General features: G+C 44.3%; 1 protein-coding gene across 1 annotated transcript in view; it reads right to left on the reverse strand.

Moving 5' to 3' along the window:
- gabra2a (gamma-aminobutyric acid type A receptor subunit alpha2a) overlaps positions 1-25,614 on the reverse strand; it is a 365,339-nt gene that overhangs the window by 291,052 nt on the left and 48,673 nt on the right. The window contains exon 3 of the mRNA XM_041183039.1: positions 3,307-3,422. Within this exon, the coding sequence (XP_041038973.1) occupies positions 3,307-3,422 (116 nt within the window). The remainder of the gene's footprint in view (positions 1-3,306; positions 3,423-25,614) is intronic.

The following is a 25,614-nucleotide window of genomic DNA, read 5'->3' on the forward strand; positions in this document are numbered from 1 at the left end:
TAAATAATGCCGAAATTTACACAGTCTCTACACCAGTTTTTCTGAAAATTGTATTTACACACCCAAAATATAAAAACCAACATAATTTTTCTTCTTCAAGTCCCCCTTTATCTTATTGATTTGATGAAAAGCAATTTTTTTGTCATCAAGGCATCACTTCTGTACATTAAGCACATCATATTTAAGAAAGTGCAACTGGAAATTTTCTCAATGCTGATGTCATAAAAGTACAAAGATACTGAAAATACAATGCAGGTCTCAATAATCAATCACTAAAAACCACCGAAAATGTGCCTTTGGCTTTTGTGTACCTTTTCATGTAAAAGGTACACGTGCAGGAGATTCACATTTCCTGGTCTTTTGCCTGGAGCATAACTATATTAATGAACCAATTGGAGCTATGTCAGAAATAACTCATGAGTGGTGCAAATGATTACGGAAATTTGCATGCTGCAACATTTCAGAGTAAAACTAGCTTAAATCAGTTATACATGAATTTTCACCGCAGGAAAAAAAGGTGTAACTCCACTCTGACAGATTAGCTATGTCACATTTTTCCAATAAGTTCTGAGTCAATGTGTTCTCAAAGCTGAGAAGAAGTGTTTTTATTCTCAGATATTGAAATCCTCCTTCTTTAATCCAGATCATTGTCACCAAACATACAATTTTAACCAACATGTCAGGTGAGCAAATTCCAAGATGTCCTCCATAATTTCAAGCTAGCTATCTGTTCTGTGCATATGCACATTACTTTATGCGGTACAATTGTATTATTGTCGTGAAAAATCAGAACACAAAATGTAGGTGCAACATTTAACATTTTAACAAGCATTTATTTACTGAAACAGTTAACTTACAAGTATAAAACGGTGTTTTAAACATTTCAATATTAACTTTGTTTTGCAAAGTTGTTCAGAATTATTTGCTATCTCTTATCTGCTGTGTGATTTGTAAATTACTTCCCATCTTAATAGGTCGACAATTTGGTTCCATCATGAACACAAGCCAGTTTCATTGCAGCGATAAATGCTAATAGACCAAGATTATGCAAATATCCTCTGTAAGTGAGCAGCAAATTTAGTGGGTTTTGCAGGTGCCAATTTGCCATGAATGTTTCAGTTCTTGATTCCATTTACTAGCCACCTGTTGCTTTAGGAGAAATTCACCAAATGCAGTTTCTCTCCCGAAACTTTTGCCTGTACAGTAATTGCAAACCTTCATAGTTGGCTGATGATGTAGAGTCTCATGTTGGTAAAACAAAAGGGCTTCCTTCAGCTCTTCTGCTCACGGCTTCTGGTCCAACATTGCTTTGGCATTATTGGCAGTGTTCAGATATTTTGAATGCCCTAGGACAATCCAAGCACATTGGCTTGCCAATCTTTATTTCAGATGTCTTTTCTACAACAGCAGACAGAACTGTCAATGTCGCTGAAGGAACTTTCTGTTTCTCACAATGAATTCTCTGCCTTCCTACTCTCCTGCCACAACTATGGATTTGGATCTTCCTTGAATAAACTCTTGGCTATCCTTTGTGCCTCTCTTGGCATTCTCCAAAGGGTTTGCTGAAGGACATATTGCTAACTCCTTAGAAGCAACCAAGCTTACTGTTTCATCCTCCTCTTTCAACAAATTAAATACCCAGCACACTCACTAGCAACTAACCTCTGAACCTCCTAGCCATCTTTTTCACTCCAGCCAGCATTGCCCCTCTGAATTCTTCAAGCAGTTTCACAATCAATGCTCCTCCTCTCTACATTTCCTCTCAGAACGTTTGCTCACTCAGAAAAAAAGTCTCTGTCATCCGCAACTTTACGGTAAATAACTACATTGATATCCTGGAAATCGGTTCTAAGGTAATAATACCTGGCCCCTTATAGAAGTCACCCTACCCAGCTTCCTAACCTGCCTCACCTAAACTACTGGAGGTAGTGTGGCTTTTATACATAATCACATTTTGGGGTCTCTTCTCCTCCCCCTTGTCGAGTGCTCTCCAACTCTCACCAATTTGTCACTGAGATAACCCTGTTCTTTCAACCCTCAGCCTTTGTACTAAGTGACTCTTTCTCCTTGACGATTTCACCTCCCTTTGTCCTCTCTTTCTCTATTTCTTTTCTTCCCAATTGCCCTATCCAAGTTAATCTTACCCATGAGACCCATATCTTACTATTCTTACCACCATTCTCAGTAAAAAGATAACAATTTATCCTGCCTTCCTGGCCCCCGAGATTGCCAACAACTCCTCTTTTTCAAAACTGCTATCATCTACCCTTCAAAAAACCCACACATAACTCCTCCATCCTTGAAAAATTACCATCCCATCTCCAAACTCCCCTTCCTCTCTATAGTTCTTGGACAAGTTGTTGCCTTCCAAACCTGTGCTCACCCTTCCCACAACTCTATCTTCAAATCTCTGCAATTAGGTTTTCACTCCAACCATGTCACTAAAACAGCCCTGATCGAAGTTACAAATGAAAACAGCCAAAATGTAATATGATTCTCATTGTCTACAACTTTTCTGCAACTTGTGACTTTGTCAACCACACCATTCCCCTCAAACAGCTCTCCTTCATTATCCAGCTCAGTGGAATGCCCGCCACCTTTACCTATTCAATTGTAGTCTATCTTGGTGACCTCCAACAGTCCTATAGAGAACCCCCCGTCACCGCCCCCACTCCCACACACAGCCACCACACACCCAAACTCTGCTCCATGTTCTGGGGTTCTTTCTCCAAACCCCTCCAGCTTTCCATCTCCCTCTCATTTTCTAACGTCCTTTGAGCTTTTGGTTCACCTTTCCTAATGCTTCCTTCTTACCCAAAGTGTTCTAATTATTCCTCTACTTTGTTACATGATTCTATGTTAAGAGTGCTATAGAAATGCAAGCTTTTATCGTTGATGTTGTTGATTTCTTTCTTCAGTCATTATGCGGTCCCTATACGAATTGTTCCACTTCAGATATCTTGAACTTTGACAAGGTTTGTCAGTTTATTAAGTAAATCTGCACTTACTGAAACTAGTCTATTCCCAGGCTGGAGCGGTGGAATCAGCGCATTAAGTTTCCAGGTTATCGAGTGATAAATGCACTACTCTGAACCATTCCCTAATCTATGACGATTATGGATAAAAATTCCAGATTAAACCAGGCAGACTATCGTGCTTCACTATTTTACTGCAACACCATACCAGTGATTATTGGACCTTTACATTTGTATTTTGCTTTTTCAGGAAGGCACAAATATTTAGAAAAGTTATCTCACTGAATAAAATAAAACAAAGTGAAATTCCAAATACTTTTCAATTGCTGACCTCCTAATCCTGGTCTCAGGCGATTGTCGTAGCCATCCAGGAGTCGGTCAAGAATTCTGGTAAAGATGGTGATGTTGTCCCTTGCTTCATCCTCCACTGAGCCAGGCTCTCCTCTTCTGAATATAAAATTGTACATATTAAAACTCATGATATGGCCAGTAATTCCTGCAATCATATTACAGCAATCAGGCATAAAAAGGTGTTACATGGTTAACTAATGATAAGTGTGCAAAATGTTTTACAACCAACATAATATAAAGCTCTGTTACCACAAACATAGAGGTCAGTATCATGTGACAAGAGTAATATCTCTCTACTCAAGACAAATATATTATATAATAAAATTTAAAAGCAGAAGAACATTTCTTCTGTTCATTGTTTATAATGAAATCGGAAGAATGAATAATGATTTTGCAAGTCTGCTTCTGAATTTTCTACAAATACTACACAGAGGAAATCTTTTCCCATGAATGTTCCTCTTAACTACACCACCACAAAACAAATCAATGAGATAAAGTTACAGGTCAGGGCTTTATGGCCCCTCCTGCCTGGCAGGATATTACCGTCCCGCCGAACTGAATGGAGAACGAAATGAATGGCTCGCCACATCCGCTGGGCGGGGGAGAGACACACCGCAGCGAGGCCATAAAATCCTGGCCACAGTTTCAGAACACTACAACAGGAGAGCAAAGCAAAGTTGGGGCAAGTGCTTTAATCAATGTCAGGAACATTGGGCTGGAATTTTAAGTGCCACTGTGGATTTGTTTTCAGCAGTGGGGGGAACACGGAAAGTAGGGGGGGTGCCCAGCCCACCACCTTCACACAAATGCCCGAACTCACCCCCATAACACGGTAGGGGGCCAAGCGCCAGAATCAGCAGCCCACCTGCCATATGTAAATAAATAATTAACGGTCAATTGATCCCAACAATATGCTGCCCATGTCATAATATGGTTGGCGTGGGCAGGTGGGCAGGAGTGGCCATCCTTTCTTTAAAGTTTTTAAAAGAGAAGGAAGAAAGGAAGGGGGTGGTATTATCTTCGAGGACTACCCTTTGCACATCAGTGACAGCTCCCTAAGATAATACCTCGTCCTTCCTTCCTACCCGCCTGCTCTTCAAAACCCATCCCTTCCACCAACCCTCTCCATCACCTTGCCTAAGCTGGCCAAACCCTCCCCACACAATATCCTGGACTTACCTCACTCTAGGGAGAGAATTTTCTCTCTATCAGGCGGGCCACTCGGGAGCAAGCGCGGGGCGGGCACAGAGCCGATTGCCGCCTGCGTGGGTGGGCCATTTTATGTGGGTGGGCCACTTAAGGCCCAGCCAGCGTGACATGTGCCTGGTAGCATTCAGCGCTACCTGTGTGGGCGGGGGGAGGAGGAAGAGTCAGAGCCTGAGCTCTTTCAAGTGCATGCGCACGAAAGAGCGCAGAAATCTCCCAGGGAGATTAAGTTCAGCTTTAAAGTTGGACAAAATAAAACCATAAAATTATTCAGACCTGTCCCCTCATGCGATAGTGTCACAAGAGCTGGGACATATTTATGAAATTTCATTAAAAATTTTAATTAATTAATAAAACCTTCATGAAACCTCATCCCGCCCGTGGATGAGGTTTCCTGAAAAATGCGAAGGCCGCCTGGGCTCTCCGCCTGCCCTCCAACCTTAAAGTTGATGGCAGCTTTGTCAATTGGGTTAATTATTTTATGAATGGCCTTAATAGGGCTTTGACAGTTCTCCAGGTGTGCAGCAGACTCCAGTGCACCCGCCGAATGGAAGATCAGAATGACGCACGGTGACATTGAGGCCCGATGTCACAGCGTGTCATTTCACGCTTCGGCATGCGGAGTGCGCACACCAAACAGAAGATTCTGCTCGAGGATCCATTTGGCCTTGCTCTTGGGACTGGTTGCAGTTCTGGCAGCACCCACTGCAGAGCGTTTGGTGCTGCTGGGACTCTGGAGCTCTGTTGGTCATTCCGATTGACCAGCAGCTCCCAAGGGCTGGACTTCCACCCCAGAGAGCGGCAGAAGTCCCACTGTTACACAATTTAGCCTGCCCGCTGTTTGTTATCCACTGCGTGGGGTGGGCTTGCACAGAGTAAGTCAGCTCTTAGCTGACTTTCCTTCCAGGTGGTGGGATAGGAGAGCCATCCGCAACCCCCACCACGGCCTGCACACCCCCAAACCTACCTTCCCTCTGCCCATTAAGTCAAAATAAAGAGAAATATTCATTGTGACATGTAGGCCAAGAATTTCTTCAGAGTTGCTCCCACTCTATCACATAACTTCATCAGAAGTACAACAGAGGTTCCACTGTAGCTGCTCTGGAAATTTGGGATCTACTTCCAAATACTGTCTAAGAAGACAAATGGAAGGTTATGCAGTGGGGAACTCAGGGCAATCGTCTGCTCCGCTGCGCAATGACAGGCAGCATTTCCCGCTACCGCACGTCGGGAATGTTACTTTAATACATCTGCATGTAATTAAAATCCCTGCTCACTGGAATCATCCCCCAGACTGGATCATCTGGGCACCTTGGTGTGTTTCACAACTGTACATAAGTGACGTGCACTTGGTGAGCGGCATTTCCCTCAGCACTTCGAGGTTTTTTTACCTACCTTGCTTCAGGCAGCACTCACCGAAATCAGCGCCAGACTTCACAGGCACCAACTTTAGAGGGGCTCACAGGCAGGTCTCTACCTACCAGACCAGCCATGAGGCAAGGGTGGCTTTTAAATAGCTGCAGGGCTAGGGTTTGCTTGGGGAAGGGGGAGAAGAGATCTCAGGCAAGGGAAGTGGCTGCAGGGTGAGGGCTGTACTGGGGAAGGGGGTGCATCTCAAGGTGTGTGTAAGGATGCATGTTGATCTGTGCAAGTGGCCTAAAGATGGTACATGCTGAGGAGGCAGTCTCCAGAGGGGATGAGGCCAGATGGAGATGTGAGGGTGTGTGAGAGAATGAGTGGTGATGTCCTTTGAGCTGGCAGTGAGTGAGATGCCAGTGAATGTGTGATGGGCTTGTGAGTGTGTGCGTTTACAGGTGATGAGATGGTTGCCTTATCCTGGCAGCACAGATAAGATCATTTAACCTAAGTGCAAATCTGGGATTATTCCACTGATGGAAGGAGCAGCAGCCTGCAGTTTACTTAAGGGAGAGCAAAGGTGCTCCATTTTAAAGGTGCCTTCTTGACAAATTTAAAACAGTTTCAAATTAGAAAATGGCCCCAGCGGATCAGGTAGCACTGTGGAGGAGAAATTCCTCCACAAGGTGGTCTATTTTTACAGCTATCATCAGGCAGGTGGGAGGTCCTCGATACCTATCGGGGGTGCTGCCCCCACACACCCCACCTCCATCCATGCACCCCACCTCGTCTGCTGTCGGGAAGCCACATTCTTCCCAGTGCTTCAGCCCAGAGGCAGAAAGGAAAATTCCAGTCTGCCTCTAATAATAAGCCATTAGCCCTACTTAATTGGCTATCCAGCACATGCAAGTGTGCAGCCCTTCAGCCATTGATCCCATATCTGGAAAAATGGCTTGGGGGGGTGTTATTTAATTTATAAAAACTTCATGAAACCTCATCCTGCTCGTGGATGAGGTTTCATGAAAAATGCGAAGGCCACCTGGGCTCTTCGCCTGCCCTCCAACCTGAAGATTGGATGGGCAGCTCATTTAACTATTTTAATTAGTTTTTAACAGGTCTTAATAGGCCTTTGACAGTTCGGCAGGCGTGCAGCAGAGTCAGCTGCACGCCCGCCAAACTGAATATCTAAATGACGCGCGATGACGTCGGGACACCCGCCCGACATCACCACAATTCACTTTATGTGTCAGCGAGCAGGGCCCACCCCTGCTCGCCAACCAGAAAATTCTTCCCTAGGAATATCGCACAAAACCAGCAAAATATATCTTCCTTAGAGAAAAGGAAAAATAAAAGTATGATGGCTGGGAATGTGTTATAGAGTAACAAAAGGCACAGAAAGACCCATCATGTCTATGCAAGCCAAAAAATGAGCCACCCAGTCTAATCGCACTTTCCAGCATTCGGGCCTGCAGGTTACAACATTTCTGATGCACATCAAAGCACCTTCTAAATGAGTTGAGGGTTGCTGCCTTTACTACCCTTTCAAGGGGTGACTTCCAGACCTCTACAATCCTCTGAGTGAAAAAAATCATTCCTCATCTCCCTTCTAATCCTTCTACCAAATGCTTTAAATCTATGCCCCCTAGTCACTGAACTCTCTGCTAAACAGACTCTTCCCATCCACTCTAACCAGGCCCCTCACAATTTTGTTCACCTCAATCAAATCTCCCCTCAGTCTCCGCTGTTCCAAGGAGAACAATCCCAGCCTATCCGATCTTTCCTCATAGCTGCAATTTTCTAGTCCTGGCAACATTCCTGTCTCCTCTGTACCCTCTAATCCAATTATATCCTTTCTGTAATGAGCTGACCACAATAAGCTAATTAATGTTTTGTACAGCTCCAACGGCTTTTATATTCTATATCTTGGCTGATGAATGAAAGGGATCCATATGCCTTCTAAAAGACCTGTCCTATTATCTTCAGGGATCTGTGGACATTCACTCCAAGGTTCCTCACTTCCTCTACATTAGAAGGATGATATTAACATTAAGTAGGAAGCAAGATCTGGATCAAATATGAATTTTGATTATAAGCCAGGTGTTTTACTAGAGACAAGCTGCTGCAGCTGGTGAGCAAAGTGTTAAGTCTGCATCAGAATACATGAACCAGAGCATTACCACTCAAATTAACCACTGGCTCTGAAAACCCCATCCTTCACTATTTCCAAAGTCTTCTGCTGGGAATAAGAGGGAACATCAGATCTAATATGGGTGAAAATATTCAAAAAGTTACATGAATGTTAAATGTGGTGCGTCAGGCCACAGCATGGCTCTGTACGAGGACACTTTTTTATGGTGTTATGCACTGCACAAAGGCTGGGGGGAAGGATTTAAAACTTGACGAGCTGACTTACCTGCTGCAATTCCTAATAGCTAACTGCGGTGGTCAAGATGGAATTTACTTGCAGCCATCAAATATCCGAAGCATGTCAGAGCCAGTTTCTTCACACCCACCATCCAAAATGGCAGGCTTCCGAGTTGAGGTGAAAGTTTTGCCAGCTCCAGAGGTGCAGCCATAGGGCAGGCACAAAATGCACTCCTCTACGTTGATGTTGGGATTCCAGCTGTAATATTTGGTGAGCGTTACTAATACTGTTGACATGATTGGTCATTTTTTGGCCCTACCCTCGCCGCGATGGGGCTGTAAGACTCTGCCCATGTCTACTCCGAATGTCCTTACTATTCAGTACATTGCGAACCTTTGTATCACTGAGAATTTTAAAAGCTGTCCTCCAAATGCCAAGTCCAGATCATTGATATATAATAAGCAAAGAAATTATCCTAAAACCAACCTCCGGGACCCTACTGCATACTCCTATACAGGCAGATAACCATAATTGATGCTAGACCAATTGTTAAATTTAAAACTGATGTTGATAGATTTTTGTTAACCGGGGCAGAATTTTATGCTGATTGGCCGAGTGTGTGCCCGACCCGATTGGACATGAAATTGCGCAGGACGATGTCGGACAAGCGTCCCAATGCCATCCAAAGTTCGCACGATATTTCAGTTGGCAGGCGCGTGCAAAAGTGGGAAGCGGGCCTGCCGAATCTCCCACAGCGGGTCCTGCCCCAACGGGGCTGGAAAATCCTGGCCTCAGTGGATGAGGATTTTTAGGATGGTGGTGTTTCCCTTTCATCCACTGACTTCTCCTCAGCCATTTAATGCTCCAAAGAGTGGGAATTGACTTCAGATGGGACTTTCATCTCAGAGAGCTGCCTAGGCCAAGCAGCACCAGAAGCTGCAGTGGACAATGCTGGAACTATAAACAGTCCCCAGAGTCAAAGTCCTGAAGTCCAGGAGCAGGTAAGTGTGCGGGCTCAGGGTGCAGAGGTGAGGACTGTGGGCATGGCTGGTTGGGTAGATGGGTGGTGGGAGTGTTAGTTGAGAAGCCAGGGCAGGTGGGATCACCTGCAGGAGCCAGCGGTGGGAGTGGGGGGGGGCGCCGAAGTTAAAAGGATGCTGTTGTTGGAGGTGCCCGAACCCTAAGCAGGGTTACTTTCCAGGCCTCCCCTCACCCAGCCCCTGAACTCCACCTCCCAGCCTGAAAATTGAGGACAGGTGGGGAACATCCCTTAAGTAGTCATTAATTGGCCACTTAAGGGCCTCATTTGGGAAAGGGCAGGCTGGCTGGCCTAGGCCTCTGCTATCCCACTGTAAAATTGCAGAGAGGTTGGAGTGGGTGGGAGCTCAGTGGGAAGGGCATTTAAGAAATTTTAGCCCCCCACCGCCCCTTCCTGCAAACCCACTGGTTAGGGGAACGTAAAATTATTCCCAGTTGTGTGAAGGAATATTCGTTCACTCCCCAACTGCATGGGTATAGTTCCAATTGCATTTAACAAGGTTGACTCCATCCAGGACAGAGCAGTCTGCTTATTTGAGTTCCATAGTTTCACCCCTCAATCTGTGCAGTGTGACTTTGGTACATACATAGATATTTAATCATCTACAATTCTATTCATGAATACTGCATAACTGAATGTATAAAATACTGAATTAAATTAATACAAGTTATATTACATTTTTAAGCAGAGGAATTAATTTAGCCTTTGTCTACAATTAGCAACTGAACTGACCGTTCCATCACGATAGGTTGAATTTATAATGACGGTAAAAATTCTAAACCGAAGAAATTCTTAACCTTCTTTGTATCTTTCATCCTAGGGTCTTAAAAGAAGTGGCTAATGAAGTAGCAGATGCGTTGGTGTTAATTTTTCAAAATCCCCTACATTCTGGAAAGGTTCAATCAGACTGGAAAATAACAAATATAACCCCACTATTCAAGAAGGGAGGGAGGCAGAAAACAAGGAACTATAGGCCAGTTAGCATGACATCTGTCATGGGGAGGGCATTAGAATCGATCATTAAAGAGGTTATAGCTGCGCACTTAGAAAAACTGAAGATAATTGGGGAAGAATCACCATGGTTTTGTGAAAAGGAAATCAAGCTTAACCAATTTATTAGAGTTCTTTGAATGAGGAACACGTGCTCGGGATAAAAGGGAGCCTGTACACATGCTGTACTTGGATTTCCAGAAGGCACTTGATAAGGTAGCACATCAAAGGTTATTGCGGAAAATAAAAGCTCATGGAGTAGAGGGTAACATATTAGCATGGATAGAAGATTGGCTGGCTGGCAGAAAACAGAGAGTATGCATAAATGGGTCTTTGTGTGACTGGCAGGATGTGACGAGTGGAGTCCTGCAGGGATCTGTGCTGGGCCCCAACTTTTTAAAATTTATATCAATGACTTAGGTGAGGGGAGTGAAGGCACAATAGCTAAATTTACAGATGACACCAAGATTGGTAGGAAAGTGTGTTGTGAAGAAGACATAAGGGGCAGAATTTTTCACTCATCGGGCGGGCGGGCGGGCGTGCGCCCGACCCGAACGAGAGTAAAATAGTGCGCGATGATGTTGGGCAAGCGTCCCCGACGTCAGCGCGCATTCTCGCGATATTTCGCTTAGTGGGCGTACCTAAAGTCCTACTAAGGCCAATTAAGAGTCCTACTAAGGCCCTTAATCAATTAATTAAATTGTATTTTTCTCTGCCCATCCAACCATTCTGTTGGCAGGCAGAAAAAAAGGCCAAGGGTTTCCAACAGGAATTAAAAATAAAATAAAAACATTTAAATCTCATTTGTAACATGTCCCTGCTCATGTGACAGAGTCACATGAGGGGACATGTTCACCTTATTTTTTACTATTTTACTATTTTTTTATACTATTCTAAGTCTTCTACTCCCTGAGAGAGGTTGAACAGGTTAGGCTTGTTTCCACTGGACTTTAGAAGTGGTGATCTGATTGAAGTGTACAAGGTCCTGAACAGCCTCTGCAATGTGCACAATGAAATGATGTTTCCACTTGTGGGTGAGTCCAGAACTAAGAGGCACTGTTTTAAAATTAGGCGTTGCCCTTATAGGACAGAGATGAAAAGAATTTTTTTTCTCTCAGAGGGCTATGCGACTTTGGAACTCTCTGCCTCAGAAGGCAGTGGAGGCGGGGTCATTGAATATTTTTAAGGTGGGGGTAGGTAGATAGGCAAGGGAATCAAAGGTTATTGGGGATAGATAGGAATGTGGAAATCGAAACACAAGCAGGTCAGCCATGAACTTATTCAATGGCGGAGCAGGCTCAAGAGGCCGAAGGGACTACTTCTGCTCCTATTTCATATGTTCATAATGGAAAACTCATCCCGCCCTTGGATGAGGTTTCATAAAAACTATAAAGGCCGCCTGGCCGATTCGCCCGTCCACCAGCCGTAAGGTTGGACGGACCACGAAAAATTGGGGTCAATTTTTCCTTTAATGGGCTTAATTGCCCTCTTAATTGTGGGTGGGCAGGCTTCCAACTTGTGCACATGCCCGCCAATCGAAATATCGTCCAAGCGCGGGATGATGTCGAGACATTCGCCCAACATCGTCTTGCACAATTTCATGTCCAATCGGGTCGGGCACACACTCGGCCAATCAGCATAAAATTCTGCCCCTTGTTAACAAAAATCTATCAACATCAGTCTTAAATTTAACAATTGGTCTAGCATCAAGTATGGTTATCTGCCTGTATAGGAGTATGCAGTAGGGTCCCGGAGGTTGGTATTAGGATCATTTCTTTGCTTATTATATATCAATGATCTGGACTTGGCATTTGGAGAACAGCTTTTAAGATTCTCAGTGATATAAAGGTTCACAACGTACTGAAAAGTAAGGACATTTGTAGTAGACATGGGCAGAGTCTTACAGCCCCATCGCGGCGAGGGCAGGGCCGAAAAATGCGGTGAGCTGTTAAAAAATCCACTGACTCTGGCGGGACCATAAAATCCCACTGGCATAAATCTCCACCCCCAAGAGGGCATTAACATCCTGGTGAAATGAATAGAAATATGGCAGGTTCAATTTATTGTGGCTAATTGTGAACAGGTGTACTTTGGAATGAACAATAGAGAGGCAATACCCAAATGGTATTATTTTGAGAGTATGCAACAGCAGAGGGTCCTGGATTACACATTCACAGTTCATTGAAGATGGGCGGGGGTGGCAAGTTGAGAAGCTGGTTAAGAAAGCATACTTGGCTTTGTAAATGAGATACTGAACACAAAAACAGGAAAGTCATGCTAAATCTTTTCAAATTACTGGTTAGGCCTCAGCTGGGGCATTGCACATAACTCCAGGCACCATACTTCAGTAATGATGTCAATGCCTTGGAAAGTGTTTAAAGGAGCTTTACCGGGATGATACAAGGGATGAGACTTCAGTTACGTGGAGAGCTTGGAAAATCTGTGATTGTTCGCCTTAGAGGTATTTGAAATTATATGGAGTTTTTGGAACAGCAAATAGGAAGATGCTGTAATTAGTTTGATAACCAGAGATCGTAGATTTAACTATTTGGCCAAAGAACTAAAGGGAAATGTGGAGAATATTCTTCACAAACAGTTGCTAAGATTTGGAACCAACCACCTGAAAGGGTGATGGAAGCAGGTTATATAGGAGCTTTCAAAACGGCATGTGCCAGCACAAGTGAAAAAGTTAAGGCTTAAGCTTTTGCAAAAATTTTCAGCCAAAAGTGTCAAGTAGATGATCTATTTTGACCTCCTCCTGAGGCCGAGCAGATGCCAGTCTTTAGTTAAATCAATTCACTATATTTTGTGGCTAGAAACAGCTAAGTGTGCTGAACATAGCACATGCTATGGGCATCAAAAAAAATCCTGGTTGTGATGTTAAGGACATGTGCTCTAGAATTAGTCACGCCCTAATCAAGCTGTCCCAATACAGCCATAACATTGACATCCACCCAACAATGTGGAAATTTGCCCAGGAGTGCCCTGTCCACAAAACATAGGACAAATCCAATTTGACCAATTACCATCCTATCAGTCTGCTCTCAAACATCAGCATGGAAGGTCTTGTCAACAAGCAGCACTTATGCACCAATAACCTGCTCACTAATGCTCAGTTTGCTTCTGCCAGCACCACTTGGCTCCAGACCTCATCACAGCTTTGATCCAAACCTGAAAAAAGGAGCTGAATTTCAGAGGTAAAGTGAGAATGGCTGCCCATGATATCAAGGCAGCATTTGACCAAATATGCCAACAAAGAGCCCTAGTAAAATTGAAGTCAATGAGAAGCAAAAGGCAAAACTTTCTATTAAGATAAAAGCAAAATATTGTGGATGCTAGAAATCTGAAATAAGTACAGAAAATGCTGGAAAAACTCAACAGGTCTGGCAGCATCTGTGGAAAGAGAAACTGAGTTAACGTTTCATGTCCGTATAGTTCTTTTTATTGGATGGAGACATATCTAGCAAAAAGGAAAATGATTGTAGTTGTTGGAGACCAACCATCTCAACACAGATCATCACTGCAGTTCCTCAGATAGTGTCCTAAGTCCAAGAATCTTCAGTTGCTTCATCAATTACCTTCCTTCCATCATAACATCAAAAGTCAAGATATTTGCTGATGTTTGCACAGTGTTCAGTTCCATACACAATTCCTCCAATAATTAAACAGCCTACACCCGCATGAAGCACGACCTAGACAACATTCAGGCTAGGACTAATAAATGGCAAGTAACACAAGTGCCAGGCAATGACCAACTCCAACAAGAGTGAATCTAACCTTGTCCTTTCTCTTGATGGCTGCCGGAGACAGACAGCACTGAGACAGCACTTGCTTGCTGCCTCCTTTTACCAGGTGAGGCTCTGAAGCCGTAGTTCCTGTGCACCACCAGTAAAATTGAAAAAGCATCAAAAATTGCTTTCAATTGGATAGTTAAGTGTCTTAATTAACTTCCCACCACAGCAAAGAACAAAGTCTGCTCTCCATTTTGGCTGCCGTCAATGAAATGCGCAAACCAGCTGAAGATGTCAGGCTTCCAGTCTTCTGTTCCAATTTTATGCCCCCACACCCCTGCCTCAAAACCCATTGCAAAAGGCCCCTTAAAATTCCAGTCTCTATTAATCTTGGATATTGAGCAGAATATCAACTTGGTTTAAGTAAAGTTCAACTGATCCGAATTACAATAGTACATTTGAATTGCCTTTGTAACTCCAGATATTAATTCCATCAGTTTATATTGTCTACCTATATTACTCAACGAATGAAAACACAGGACACAAATGTGGTTTATGTTACTGCAGCAGTCTGTTTTGTGTCATGACCAAACCAGTGTGATGTTATTGGGACTACTTAAAAAAAAGCTATGAGTGGAATCATCCCAGATTTACATGATGTGCGGTAGAGGGCGGGAAATGGGATGTTTTACCTGCTTGCCGCAATGGTGGGTTTTCACACCATATTATCCCAATCCCACTTTTTAATCATGTATTCCCAGAAAACACGTCGGGTCACTGGTGGGACATCCTCTGATTCGCCCACTCTGCTGTCACCTCAATCCTTCAGCAATATTTAAAGGCTGCCCCTGCACAGAGCTAGCACTCTTCAAGGGATAGGGAGCTGCTGGGAACTGATGGTTGCCAAAGGGGGGAAACATGCTGCTTGCAGATTTAGTGACACCTCCTTTGAGTGTCTACTGGACGCAGTGGAGGCCTGCCATGAAGTCATCTACCCCTGCTCTGGAGGAAGGCCACCAAGCAAGGTCACCATTGCAGCATGAGAGGTGATGGCAGTGGTGGTCAACGCCAATGCCCTGCAAAAGAAGAAAGCCACAGAGTGCAGAAAGGGGATGAAGGGTCTCATCTGTTCCGCCAGGTTAACTCGCTCCTCTCATCATTCTCAACTCACACATACACAAACCCATCATACATCCACAGGGATCTCACGCCTCAAGGGACAACACCACTAACTCTTACACACACCCTCACATCCCCATCAGATTTATATCCTTTGGAGTTTGTATCCTCATCCCATCCTTGACTCTGCTCACCATGCAAATATTCCATGTAGTTCGATGACTCCTGCTCACATCCTCCATCTCCTTTCGTACAGGAGAACTTGGCTCACAGCAGCAATGAGAGGTCCTAGACTGGGGGTGAGTGGCCGACATTAGGCCCCTTACTCGCTTTGAGGAGTGTGCCATTGCGCTGACTGGTGAGGATGTGGACTGTGTGTGTGGCCACGATGAGGTCGGCGGTGAACACCCTCGTAAGGATCTTGCACTACATCCTCCCTCTCTCAATGCAAATGTGAGTGCTCTCTCTCCTGCTTTTGACTCTGCTGCCATACACTAATTATCTCTACTTTGGTTCACAGGGAGCTCTGCTAAACTATCGACACCCTCAGCCAATCAGTCCCTCAGCTCCATCCATGTCCTCACCTCCAGCTAAGAGAACACTCCCCCCATTGAAGAGCTGGAAATAAGCCATCTGGAAGACCCATTGCAGTGCTCATCCACACGTAGAGGCACACACCTCTGAGGGACCTAGATCTAGAGAAGGCTCGGGTTCACAATCTGATGGTCACCGCACAGACACATGCCCACAGCAGGAGGAGGCAAGTTCAGCTGAGTTCCTCAGCCCTCAGAGGACTGCTGGGGAAGAGGAATCTGTGAGGTCCAAATCAGATGATGAGCCTCGTAGATGGTCAGAAGAAGGTGTGGGAACATCATGAATAGCATTTGGAAGCCTTCAACAGAGTGGCATGCGAGTCGGAGGAATGTGTCTGCCTGCTCTCTGATGAAGTGGTGCCCATAGGTGCGCATATGGAGGTCTCCATGGGGCAGAGAGTGTATGCCCTGGAGACTCAGGCCCAAAAGAATGCAGAGGTGTGTGTAGACCTGCACTCTATCATGGTAGCCACGGGTGAGCTCCTGAAATGGCAACACAAGAGGGAAATGAGGCACCTCAACCTCCCCCCAGGTGCACCTTCCCTCAAGGAGTCAGGCCGAGGCCCTCAGGCACCAGAAGGGAGGAACAGCAAGAGCTGGACACTCCTGGGTCTTCCACTCAGGAATCTCAAAGGTTGTCCTCTCCCTCCAAGACCCCTTTGCCTGTGATCCCCTCAACCTTATCCTCTGTTCCCCCAGAGGGAGTAGCTAGCCTACAGGAGGACATTCAAAGCAAGCCAGGGTCCTCAAGGACTTGGCTCTCCAGAGGACCCATGTTGCAGTCATCAGAGGTTACAGGGCCAACCTTTGCAAAGGGTGTCCCCACCCCTCCTGTGGATGTCAAGTCAGCATCTAGAAGAAGTGGTAGTCTTAGAAAAGTTAAGAATTTCTGATCACAAGTGGTTGCACAGGTGAATACATTTTGTCAACTTTATAATCTGAAACTGTATTCACTTTCTCTGAATAAGGAGTAATGGTGTATTTCAGCATCATTTACAGGCTTCGCAAGTCCTCCAACTACATTCCCCCCACTAGCAGTTCAGCTATATGCAGGCAGCCCATGAGTGATTCTGAGTGTGGCAGGACCTTTCGGAGCCTTGTGCTAGCACTCTCCCACACATGTGAATACTCCTGTATCAGACTCATCTCACCGTCCCAAGCATTTTCAATGCTGCTTGCTGGGGTTTTCTATCAGTTGTCCATCTGAGCTGACCTGCATCGCCACCCACCCATTGATCACACTCCAGTGCAGCACCGCTCCGCTCACTTTTGTTTGTGCAAAATGGTTGTAGTGAGGTATGTTATCAGCTACCCACCCTTCCACCCACACCCCCAGTTACCCATTTCCTTTTGCCCATCACTGTTGACCCCCCCTGGCATCAGCTTCTACCTCCCCACCATCACCTACCAATCCAAACCCTTTTCTTTCTGGAATGTTCGGGTGAACATTCACGTCCGCTATCTTCCTGAGAATCCCATCCCATCCACAGTGACCTCTCTGACCTCCTCCTTCCCACACCCAGGGGTCTGCGTCTACCTCTGAGACCCCACCAACCATGCCATCTCTTCTACTGCAATTTTTGCACCCTCACCCTCCCACCCTCCGGCTCATTCTGCCCTCTCTCATACTCACCATTCCCTCCTACCACGCCCACCCTCGTTTCACTCCCCAGGAGGCAGTCATCGACACCACAGAACCTTGTCTTGCATGTTCACCTGGACATCAACCCCCTTACTCCTTAAGAATCCTTTGCCTCTCCTAATTCTTTCCATCCCCTGAACTCCTTCCCCCTCTGCTCTCCTTCCTCTCTCTGGACTCCTGTTCCCCTCCAAACTCCTTCCACCCCCTGGACTCCTGCCTCCCTTCGAACTCCTTCCCCCAACACCATCATTCCTCCCCATCCCAACATTACCCCACCCCCGACACCATCATTTCCCCCCTTCCCAACTTCACTTCTCTACCCCCCTCAACTTTCCCTTGGTACACCTTCCTCACCCAGTCAAACCTACACCTTCCTCTTCCACCCCCGGTACACTTCCCTCTCCCACTCAGAGCTGGACTTTCCTATCCACCCCCTCAGTAATCATCTGTAGCAGACCATGGCCAAGACACCGAAGGCCCAAAGCAGAACCCAGACATCAATGGTGACCTTCTGCCTTCCATGTACTGCTTCATGGCTGAGCCATGTCCATCAGAATCTACCCAGTATGCAATGCACATGTTCCTCTAGGGTCCGGTACTGTAGGGCTCTAGCATATTCTGCTCCTCGGATGTCCGTGATTGAGCAAGGCAATTGTGTTAAGTCCCAACTTCTGCACATCACACTTGTCAAGACATGTTCTGCACCAGTGTGTTTTCCCTGTCAAATTGTTTGTTCATGGAGAGGTAGTGATGTAGTGGTATTGTCACTGAACTAGTATTGAACTCATACTAGAGATCCAGGGTAATGCTCTGAGGACCTGCAAGTGGTGAAATTTGAATGCAATAAAAATCTGGAATTAAAAGTCTGATGATGACCATGAAAACATTGTTGGTTCTTGTAAAAACCCATGTGGTTCACTAATGTACTTTAGGGAAGGAAACCTAGTCTGGCCTACATGTGACTCCAGACCCCCAGCAATGTGATTGACTCTTAAAATGGCCTCTAAACAAGGGTGATTGGAGATGGGCAATAAATGCTGACCCAGCCAGTGATGCCCACATCGCAAGAATGAATAAAGAAAAAGTCAACGGAAACACAAAATTCTGTCCTATACTTTTAAGAGCTACGCTAAAAGACTGAAATTAAAGATGGCTGCTGAATTTGTGAATTACAAAACATTATCTTGTGTCCAGGGAGAATAAAAGGGCCCTCTTTCTGATATGGACTCCACATTTGTCAGACCAGGAGATAATCAAATGCCCACCAACACCTTCATTGTAAAAAATGTCAATGCATCTTTTCAAACACAAAAGGCTATTGACACCACAGGTGGGAAAAGAATCCAGCTGCTTAATGGGATTACCACAATACCTTATTTGAATAATAACTCAACACAGTTGAGGTCACATGACACAGTGGCTATCTTTGCTCCCTGCTAACAGTTATTAACAGAAGTTCAAGTTGGCTTTTGAAAGAAACATCTTGAGACTTTAAGACCGACTTCCCTCAGAGAGGGTCCTGTTGCAGTCAGCTAAGCAGCCTAAGTATATCCCTGTAATACTTTGCCAGAGGACCGAGGACTCTCTCTCGTCTAACCTATTCCCTCAGCACATTCACTTCAAATTCTGTCGGATCTACTACAAGTGCCTTTGTAACCATGGAGAAATCCCTGCTTTTCAAGAAGTTTGTTTCCAGGTAAGATATCAATTCAACCAAGAAAAATCAGGCTCACAATGAAATAGAGACTGAGTTAAATTCCATTTTTATAATTTCTGTTTTACCTTCAACTGTATCTAGTTTTTGTATGTGTGATAGTGTGGCTGAGTCATATGAATGAGACATCAAGTTTTCACTTAATCTTCAGGGCAAGTGCGTGTGAGAAATAAATTTTAAAACACAAAAGCTTGCAGCTGGGATATTTAAACTGACTCAGTCATTCTGAGGGTAAGAAAATACACACATTCACATACAAATATATTTGAACACGGGCAATAAAATAACCTTATAATTGCCCGTGACAAGTGTATGTCCCCTTAGGAAGCATCAACAAAAGGCAAGCTTGGAAGCCTGGGAGTTAATTCAGTTCAAAATGGACAGCATAATCAATTCATTGTTACTGTCTTCTTTGTCCCATCTATTCCACTAATCCTCTTCCATGGTCTTCGTCTACCACTAATCTACTGTTGGTAATTGATTGGTTTTGGGTTTCAGGGTATGGACTTTTCCATTTCTAATAGTACTCCTGGAATCGCTCGCTCTCTTTCTGAGGCAGAGAGCAGGGGGAGTATTAGAAATAATCTATTGGCATTAGAAGTGTATGCAACAGTATAAAATATTAGAAGGTGCAAAGAAAATGCAACTGAATATGGAAAGGCTGATCCATAAATAGACATATTACAATTGCAGGATAACATTATTGATAAAGCATGATATGGTAGGTACAGAAAGAGTGAAAACAACAATGGAAAAATAATCCTGAAGCAATTCTGATAACGAAAAACATGATAAGCGTACAAAGACCTAAGTTAACAGTCACAGAGCAAAATATCCACTCAAATAAGGAATTGTACAGTAAAATTACCTACCTTGTTAGATCTTGCTTTGTTCTTTAAATAATAATACCCTTTACACACCATGAGCTTGGCCAATCTTGGTTGACTTTGGATAAATTATATGTTGAGCATGCCCATAAAAAATTGTATCTGACTACCACACTGGCTATTCACAAAATGAGCTACATGACCTGCACAATTCCTAGGATCCACATCATAGAAGTCAGTTCACATAATACCCCAAAGTTGTGTCTACCAATATTGCACTAAAATTCCTACAGAAATCCAGAGGAATTGGTTGAGAGAAATGGGTGTTGGAAAACCATTCAAAGAATGCGGAAGAGTCTGTAAAGTCAATAAGCAAACTTTGTTTTTTATTTGTATCCTTAAAATATTTGAGGTACCATCTCAAAGTTGCAGAAATTTGAGAGGAATGGAAGGCCTATAGACAGGGCAATCATGATCCCTGCTGCCAAAAGGGATCGAGTGAAAACGCTGTCTTGGATGCTGGTCAAATTTAAATAGCAATACCTGGTTGAATGAATGAGGGGGTCCTATGCATAACAGCTTTCAAATATCAAAGGAAACCAGGATGCAGTAGTAGAATGAATACAGTAGACTTTAATTAGACTTCTGGGGCTTTTTCATGGTTAAATGGCAACAACAAAGAATTAACTATCACAGTGTGCGCTGCTTACTACCAAACTACTTACCACATTAGGCAAATAAGTTTGAGGACATCCTAACCTCCTGGGCTCAGTGAACAGAAAAACAAGGCATTTTGTGTAAATACACATGGGCCTTAATTTTCAGCTCAGCAGGCGGGCGCGATTGGCGGGCCTGGAATCGGCCAGGAAACAGACCGCTGACTGCGATTGGCCCTCGACCGCGGTTTCATGCTGGTTGGCCAATTAACAGCCAGCTACCGTGAAACACATGCTGAAAAGCTCAGCCCTGCTGGGGTGGGGGTGGGAAGAGGGTGGGCGATGACGTCAACGTGGGCGTGGGCCAGCGCTTCCAGTTCCCTGAAGGCAGAGAGTTGCCTCAGGGAGCTAAAGACCTGAAACAACAAAATCAAAGGTTTCAAAAGCTGAAAAAAAATGTTCATGCATCATAATCAGTCTCCTGAAAATTTAGCTTATGAAAATGCTGCCCACAGAAATTTATTTATATTTTATATCATCACGGAAATCTCATCCCACCCATGGATGAGGTTTGTTGAGAAATGCAAAGGCCGCCTGGCTGATTCGCCCATCCGCTAACTGTAAGGTTGGACGGGCTATGTAAAATGACAGACAATTGCATCATTAATGGGCTTAATCGCCATCTTATGTGTCAGCAGGTGCGCATCCGACTGTTGTGCAGGCCGCTGACCGAAATACCGCGCGAGTGCGGGATGACAGGATGCTCGCCTGACGCCATCTCGCACGATTTCACATCCTATTGGGTGGGCCGCACGCCCGCCCAATCAGCGTAAAATTCAGCCCCATGAAATCAACAATCCCCATCCAATTGATGGAGAGGTGGATAAAAAGAGAATGCTACTTCATCCTGATCAAAAAGGCTCTAATGATAGATAAATCAACTTGCTTAGGAATCAAGTTTTCCAACTTTGTGTGTGTTGGGAATCTTGCTTATCAGGAATTTATGTCACAAATTAAAACATGCACCGTGTACAATTTCCAAACCATTTACATTAATCAAAGCACATATCTGAAATTTCATGTGTCCAGGAGGGCAAAGTTGAAAAATGTTCCTTATCATCTCAATTATGAGCAAAGAGGGCTTATTTGGGTACAGCTTTAATTTGGTTCAAATAAAGGACAATTTGAAGGAATGAGAACACACTGATCTTTGAATTAATGGTTGATGACGGGTGCTGATCATATGTATTTGAACAGGAGTAGGCATTAAACATAGCTCAAAATAAAACTGCAAGTCTTCTAGAATATAATGAACCTAGCAAGCAATACGAATACATCTGGCCACTTACCATAACATAAACTTTTGACATTTGATTTCATGGGCAGAATATTCTGCCTGGCGGGTGGGTGGGCCTGACCCAATCTCCAGCAGGCGGGGAGTAGATCCCCGCCGGAGAAGCGAGCCCCACCACCATTTTATGTGGACAGGCCAATTCGGCAGGAAGCGCTATGCACTTCCTGTGCAGGTGGGGGGGATTCCCCAAAAGCGAGAGTGCGCTCTTTCACGCATGCGTACAAAAAAGTGTACATCTCCCTGAGGCTAAGTGCTGCCTCAGGGAGATCAGCTCGACTTTTAAAAATATTAAAAATAGAAAAAAAAAATTCCCTAACATGTCCTCCTCATGTGACAATGTCACATGAGACAGGACATGTTCATAATTTACATAATAACTTCATTAAAATTTTTGAAACCTGCATTGAACCCCGTTTCATGTTTTATCTATTTGCCGCCAGGGGCTCCTGGCCTGCCTGCCAACATTAAGGTTGGACGGGCAGGTCCTTTAATTGTTTAAATGATCCTGTCAATGGCCTCAATTGGCCACTGACAGGTTGGCGGGCGCACAGCTGATTTTGCTCCAGGCCCGCCTTCCTGAAAATTTAAATGGGGCCGGAGGATGTCGGGGGTTCTGCCCAACATCATCCCGCGTCAGTTTACGCGTCGGCGAACGAGCCCCACCCCCTGCTCGTTGACGGCAAAATTCTGGACAATTTGAAGGAATGAGAACACACTGACCTTTGAATTAATGGTTGGTGACGGGTGAGTCTGGTCAAAGATGATTTACTGGATTCAACAAGGCCTCAAATATCAGCAAATACAAGCCTCAGGCTCAAAGTTGACAGTTTAATAAACATATCATCAGCCAAAGGTACCCCAGCTATTGATGTAAAATCTGGCCCTAACCTCCAAAATTTGCACCATGATAACATATTCCAACTGTGCAGTAAGAAACGTTGGCACTGCCCATTTCCAAGATTATTCAACTGTAACTTAGAAAGGACTATTGTGGATTAGTCCATAATCAGGAGAATAGTCAAAATGAGTGCAGAATATATCATGTACAATAAAAGTTAGAGGTCCAATAGCCTTGGAAACAGATGTAGTGATTTAACTAAAGCATAAACAAAAAGGTTATAATGATTCCAGAAGTGCAAATAGATCTATCAGTCCCTTTCTGGGAATTTTACATTTATTTAGGAGGGCAATGTGGTGACTGAGGGCACCCAACATTGTAATGCTTACCAACTATATCCTGAATGAGAGGCATATCCCATGGACTGGACAGACTGGGTCTGGGACACCGTTTCCTCTGGCTGTGGTGTCTAGAAAAAGGGGTCACAATCTCAGGATATGGGGTAGGCAATTTAGAACTGAGATGAGGAGAAACTTCTTCACTAAGAGGGTGGTGAACTTATGCAATTCTCTGCCATAGAAGGCTATGGAGGTCATCACTGAATATATATAAGAAGAAAATAGATTTCTAGACTCTAAAGGTGTCAAAAGGCATGGGGAGAGTGCAGGAGTATGGCATTGAGATAGAGGATCAGCCACAGTCATACTGAATGGTGGAGCTGGCTCAAAAGGCCGAATGACCTACTCCTGCTCCTATTTTACTATTTTCTATATTTCTGTGTTAGACACCTATGTGTTAGTTAGACTGTTTGTTGGTTGAATGCACAAGAATGAATTTCTCCTTGTTTGCTCATGGAGCAGGTCACATAAAATTTTCTGTTTGAATGCACATTGCCATGCCTTCAGGTAACAATTCAAAATGTTGTAAAATCTGTCCTACTAGATCCAAATAGCCAAAAACCATATGGTCTGTGCCATTGGACCTTTTCTTGTGCCCACTTCTATTCAAAGTGTGCCCCACAGTCTAATAGGTATCCAGCCGTCACTATTGCTGGCTGTGGGGTGATGACCGGAAGGAATGCCAAAACACAACAAACTGGAAGGAATCACAATAAAAGGTCCTCAAAACACCAGTAAAAATTAAAGAAATTGTATCAAAAACACCAAATAAATTATTCAATCACTGTTAAACAGTGGCTATGTCATTTCCTTGATTTATCCTTAGGGGATCCTATAATGGTTCATCATCCATCTAAACAGACAGGACAAAAGAAACCCTGGGAGGTAATCACTGTCTGAGCAGATTAAATTGAAAGGCTGTTAAGAATAGACAGGCATTTGGGGCTATGAAAAATTGGGACCACTCCCTCCTTTAGGAAGTTTCAGAAAGCTAAACCAATGCTTAACAAAAACAATTCAAACGGACACTCATCTGGATCCCTGGTGATTGGAAACAGCCATATATATCTAAGAATTGCCAATCGCAGGCCATCAGCTTTGAGATATTTTGTGTTGTTTGTTTATGTAAATTAGCAATTCAGTAATCCTGCTAGGGATTGGATCATATCATGCAGCTTTGGAGCATGAGGATTGGGATATCCTAGTATCCAAAATCAAAAAGCAGTTGAGATAAAACTGCATTAGAGCTATGTCATAGTTTTATGTGCCCTCGTGTCCTAAGCCCAAACATCTTCAGCTGCTTTATCAATAACCTACCCACCAACTTGATGTTAAAGTGGGGATCTTCACTGATGATTGCACAATGTTTAAAACCATTCATGACTCCTCAGATACTGAAGCTGTCTGTGCCCAATTGCAGCAAAAGCTGGACAACATTCAGGGTGATAAATGGCAAGTAACATTCATGCCACACTGCCACTGGATCAAAATCCTGGAACTTCCTTCCTAACAGCGCTGTAGGTGTACCTATACCAAACTGAGTGCAGTGGTTCAAGAAGGCAGCTCACTACCACCGTCTCAGGGACAATTTGGGATGGGCAATAAATGCTGGCCTTGACGTCCCAAGTGTGATATAAAAAAAGATTTAAAGGACCACTGCTGTACCTGGAGGACCAGTGATTTTCTCATTGCAATTTAGCAACAAGCAAAGTCATAACTTGAGAGGATGTCTCAGGACACTGACAGCTGAGTAGGAAAGGTCACACGGATGGGAATAGAGGTGGGTCGGTACCCTACTTAACCAGGTAATGGCAGCCATAACTGTGAGTGTTGTTCTACTGAGGGAGTTGAAGCAGCAATCATGGGAGAAGAAAGGCAGGGGGCTCGCACCCACAGCAGGGATGTCTCTTGTTTCGCTGAAGCTGACCTGGAAGTCTTCCTTGAGGCAGTAAAGGAAAGATGGGACCCCTCTTCCCAAAGGATAGCAGGAGAAGGCCACCCTCCCAGACCAATTAGCCCTGGACAGAGGTTGCTGAGAATAGCAAATGGTGTGTTCAGGAGGAACTTGGTCCAGTGCAGGAAAATGTTCAGTGACCTTCTTCAATCTGGAAAGGTGAATTCAACAACACCAGACCCTCAGGATAAGCCTCTGAATATTCAAACTCCAGCAGACACTCCAGCTGAGAAGTCTAATAATTTAAGGGGATGTCTGAATGTTGTTCCTGAATAAGGATGCTTACTGACTCCTCAGCAAGGCTCAGTGCTATAATGCTCCTGAAGACTTCCCAGCACTGATACATGCACAATCCTATGTCATTGAGGCACTGGCATATGGAGGTCAGCAGTGCCTTATCTAACTCATTGATGTCTTTGCAGGAGAAAAGGGCTCATAACAGCCAAGAATGGATGCTGACAGGACGAGCAGTGTTCATCTACAAATTGTAACCGCCATGTGATATG

This window comes from Carcharodon carcharias, chromosome 1 (assembly GCF_017639515.1).
Source record: "Carcharodon carcharias isolate sCarCar2 chromosome 1, sCarCar2.pri, whole genome shotgun sequence".
NCBI classification, from domain to species: Eukaryota; Metazoa; Chordata; class Chondrichthyes; order Lamniformes; family Lamnidae; genus Carcharodon; species Carcharodon carcharias.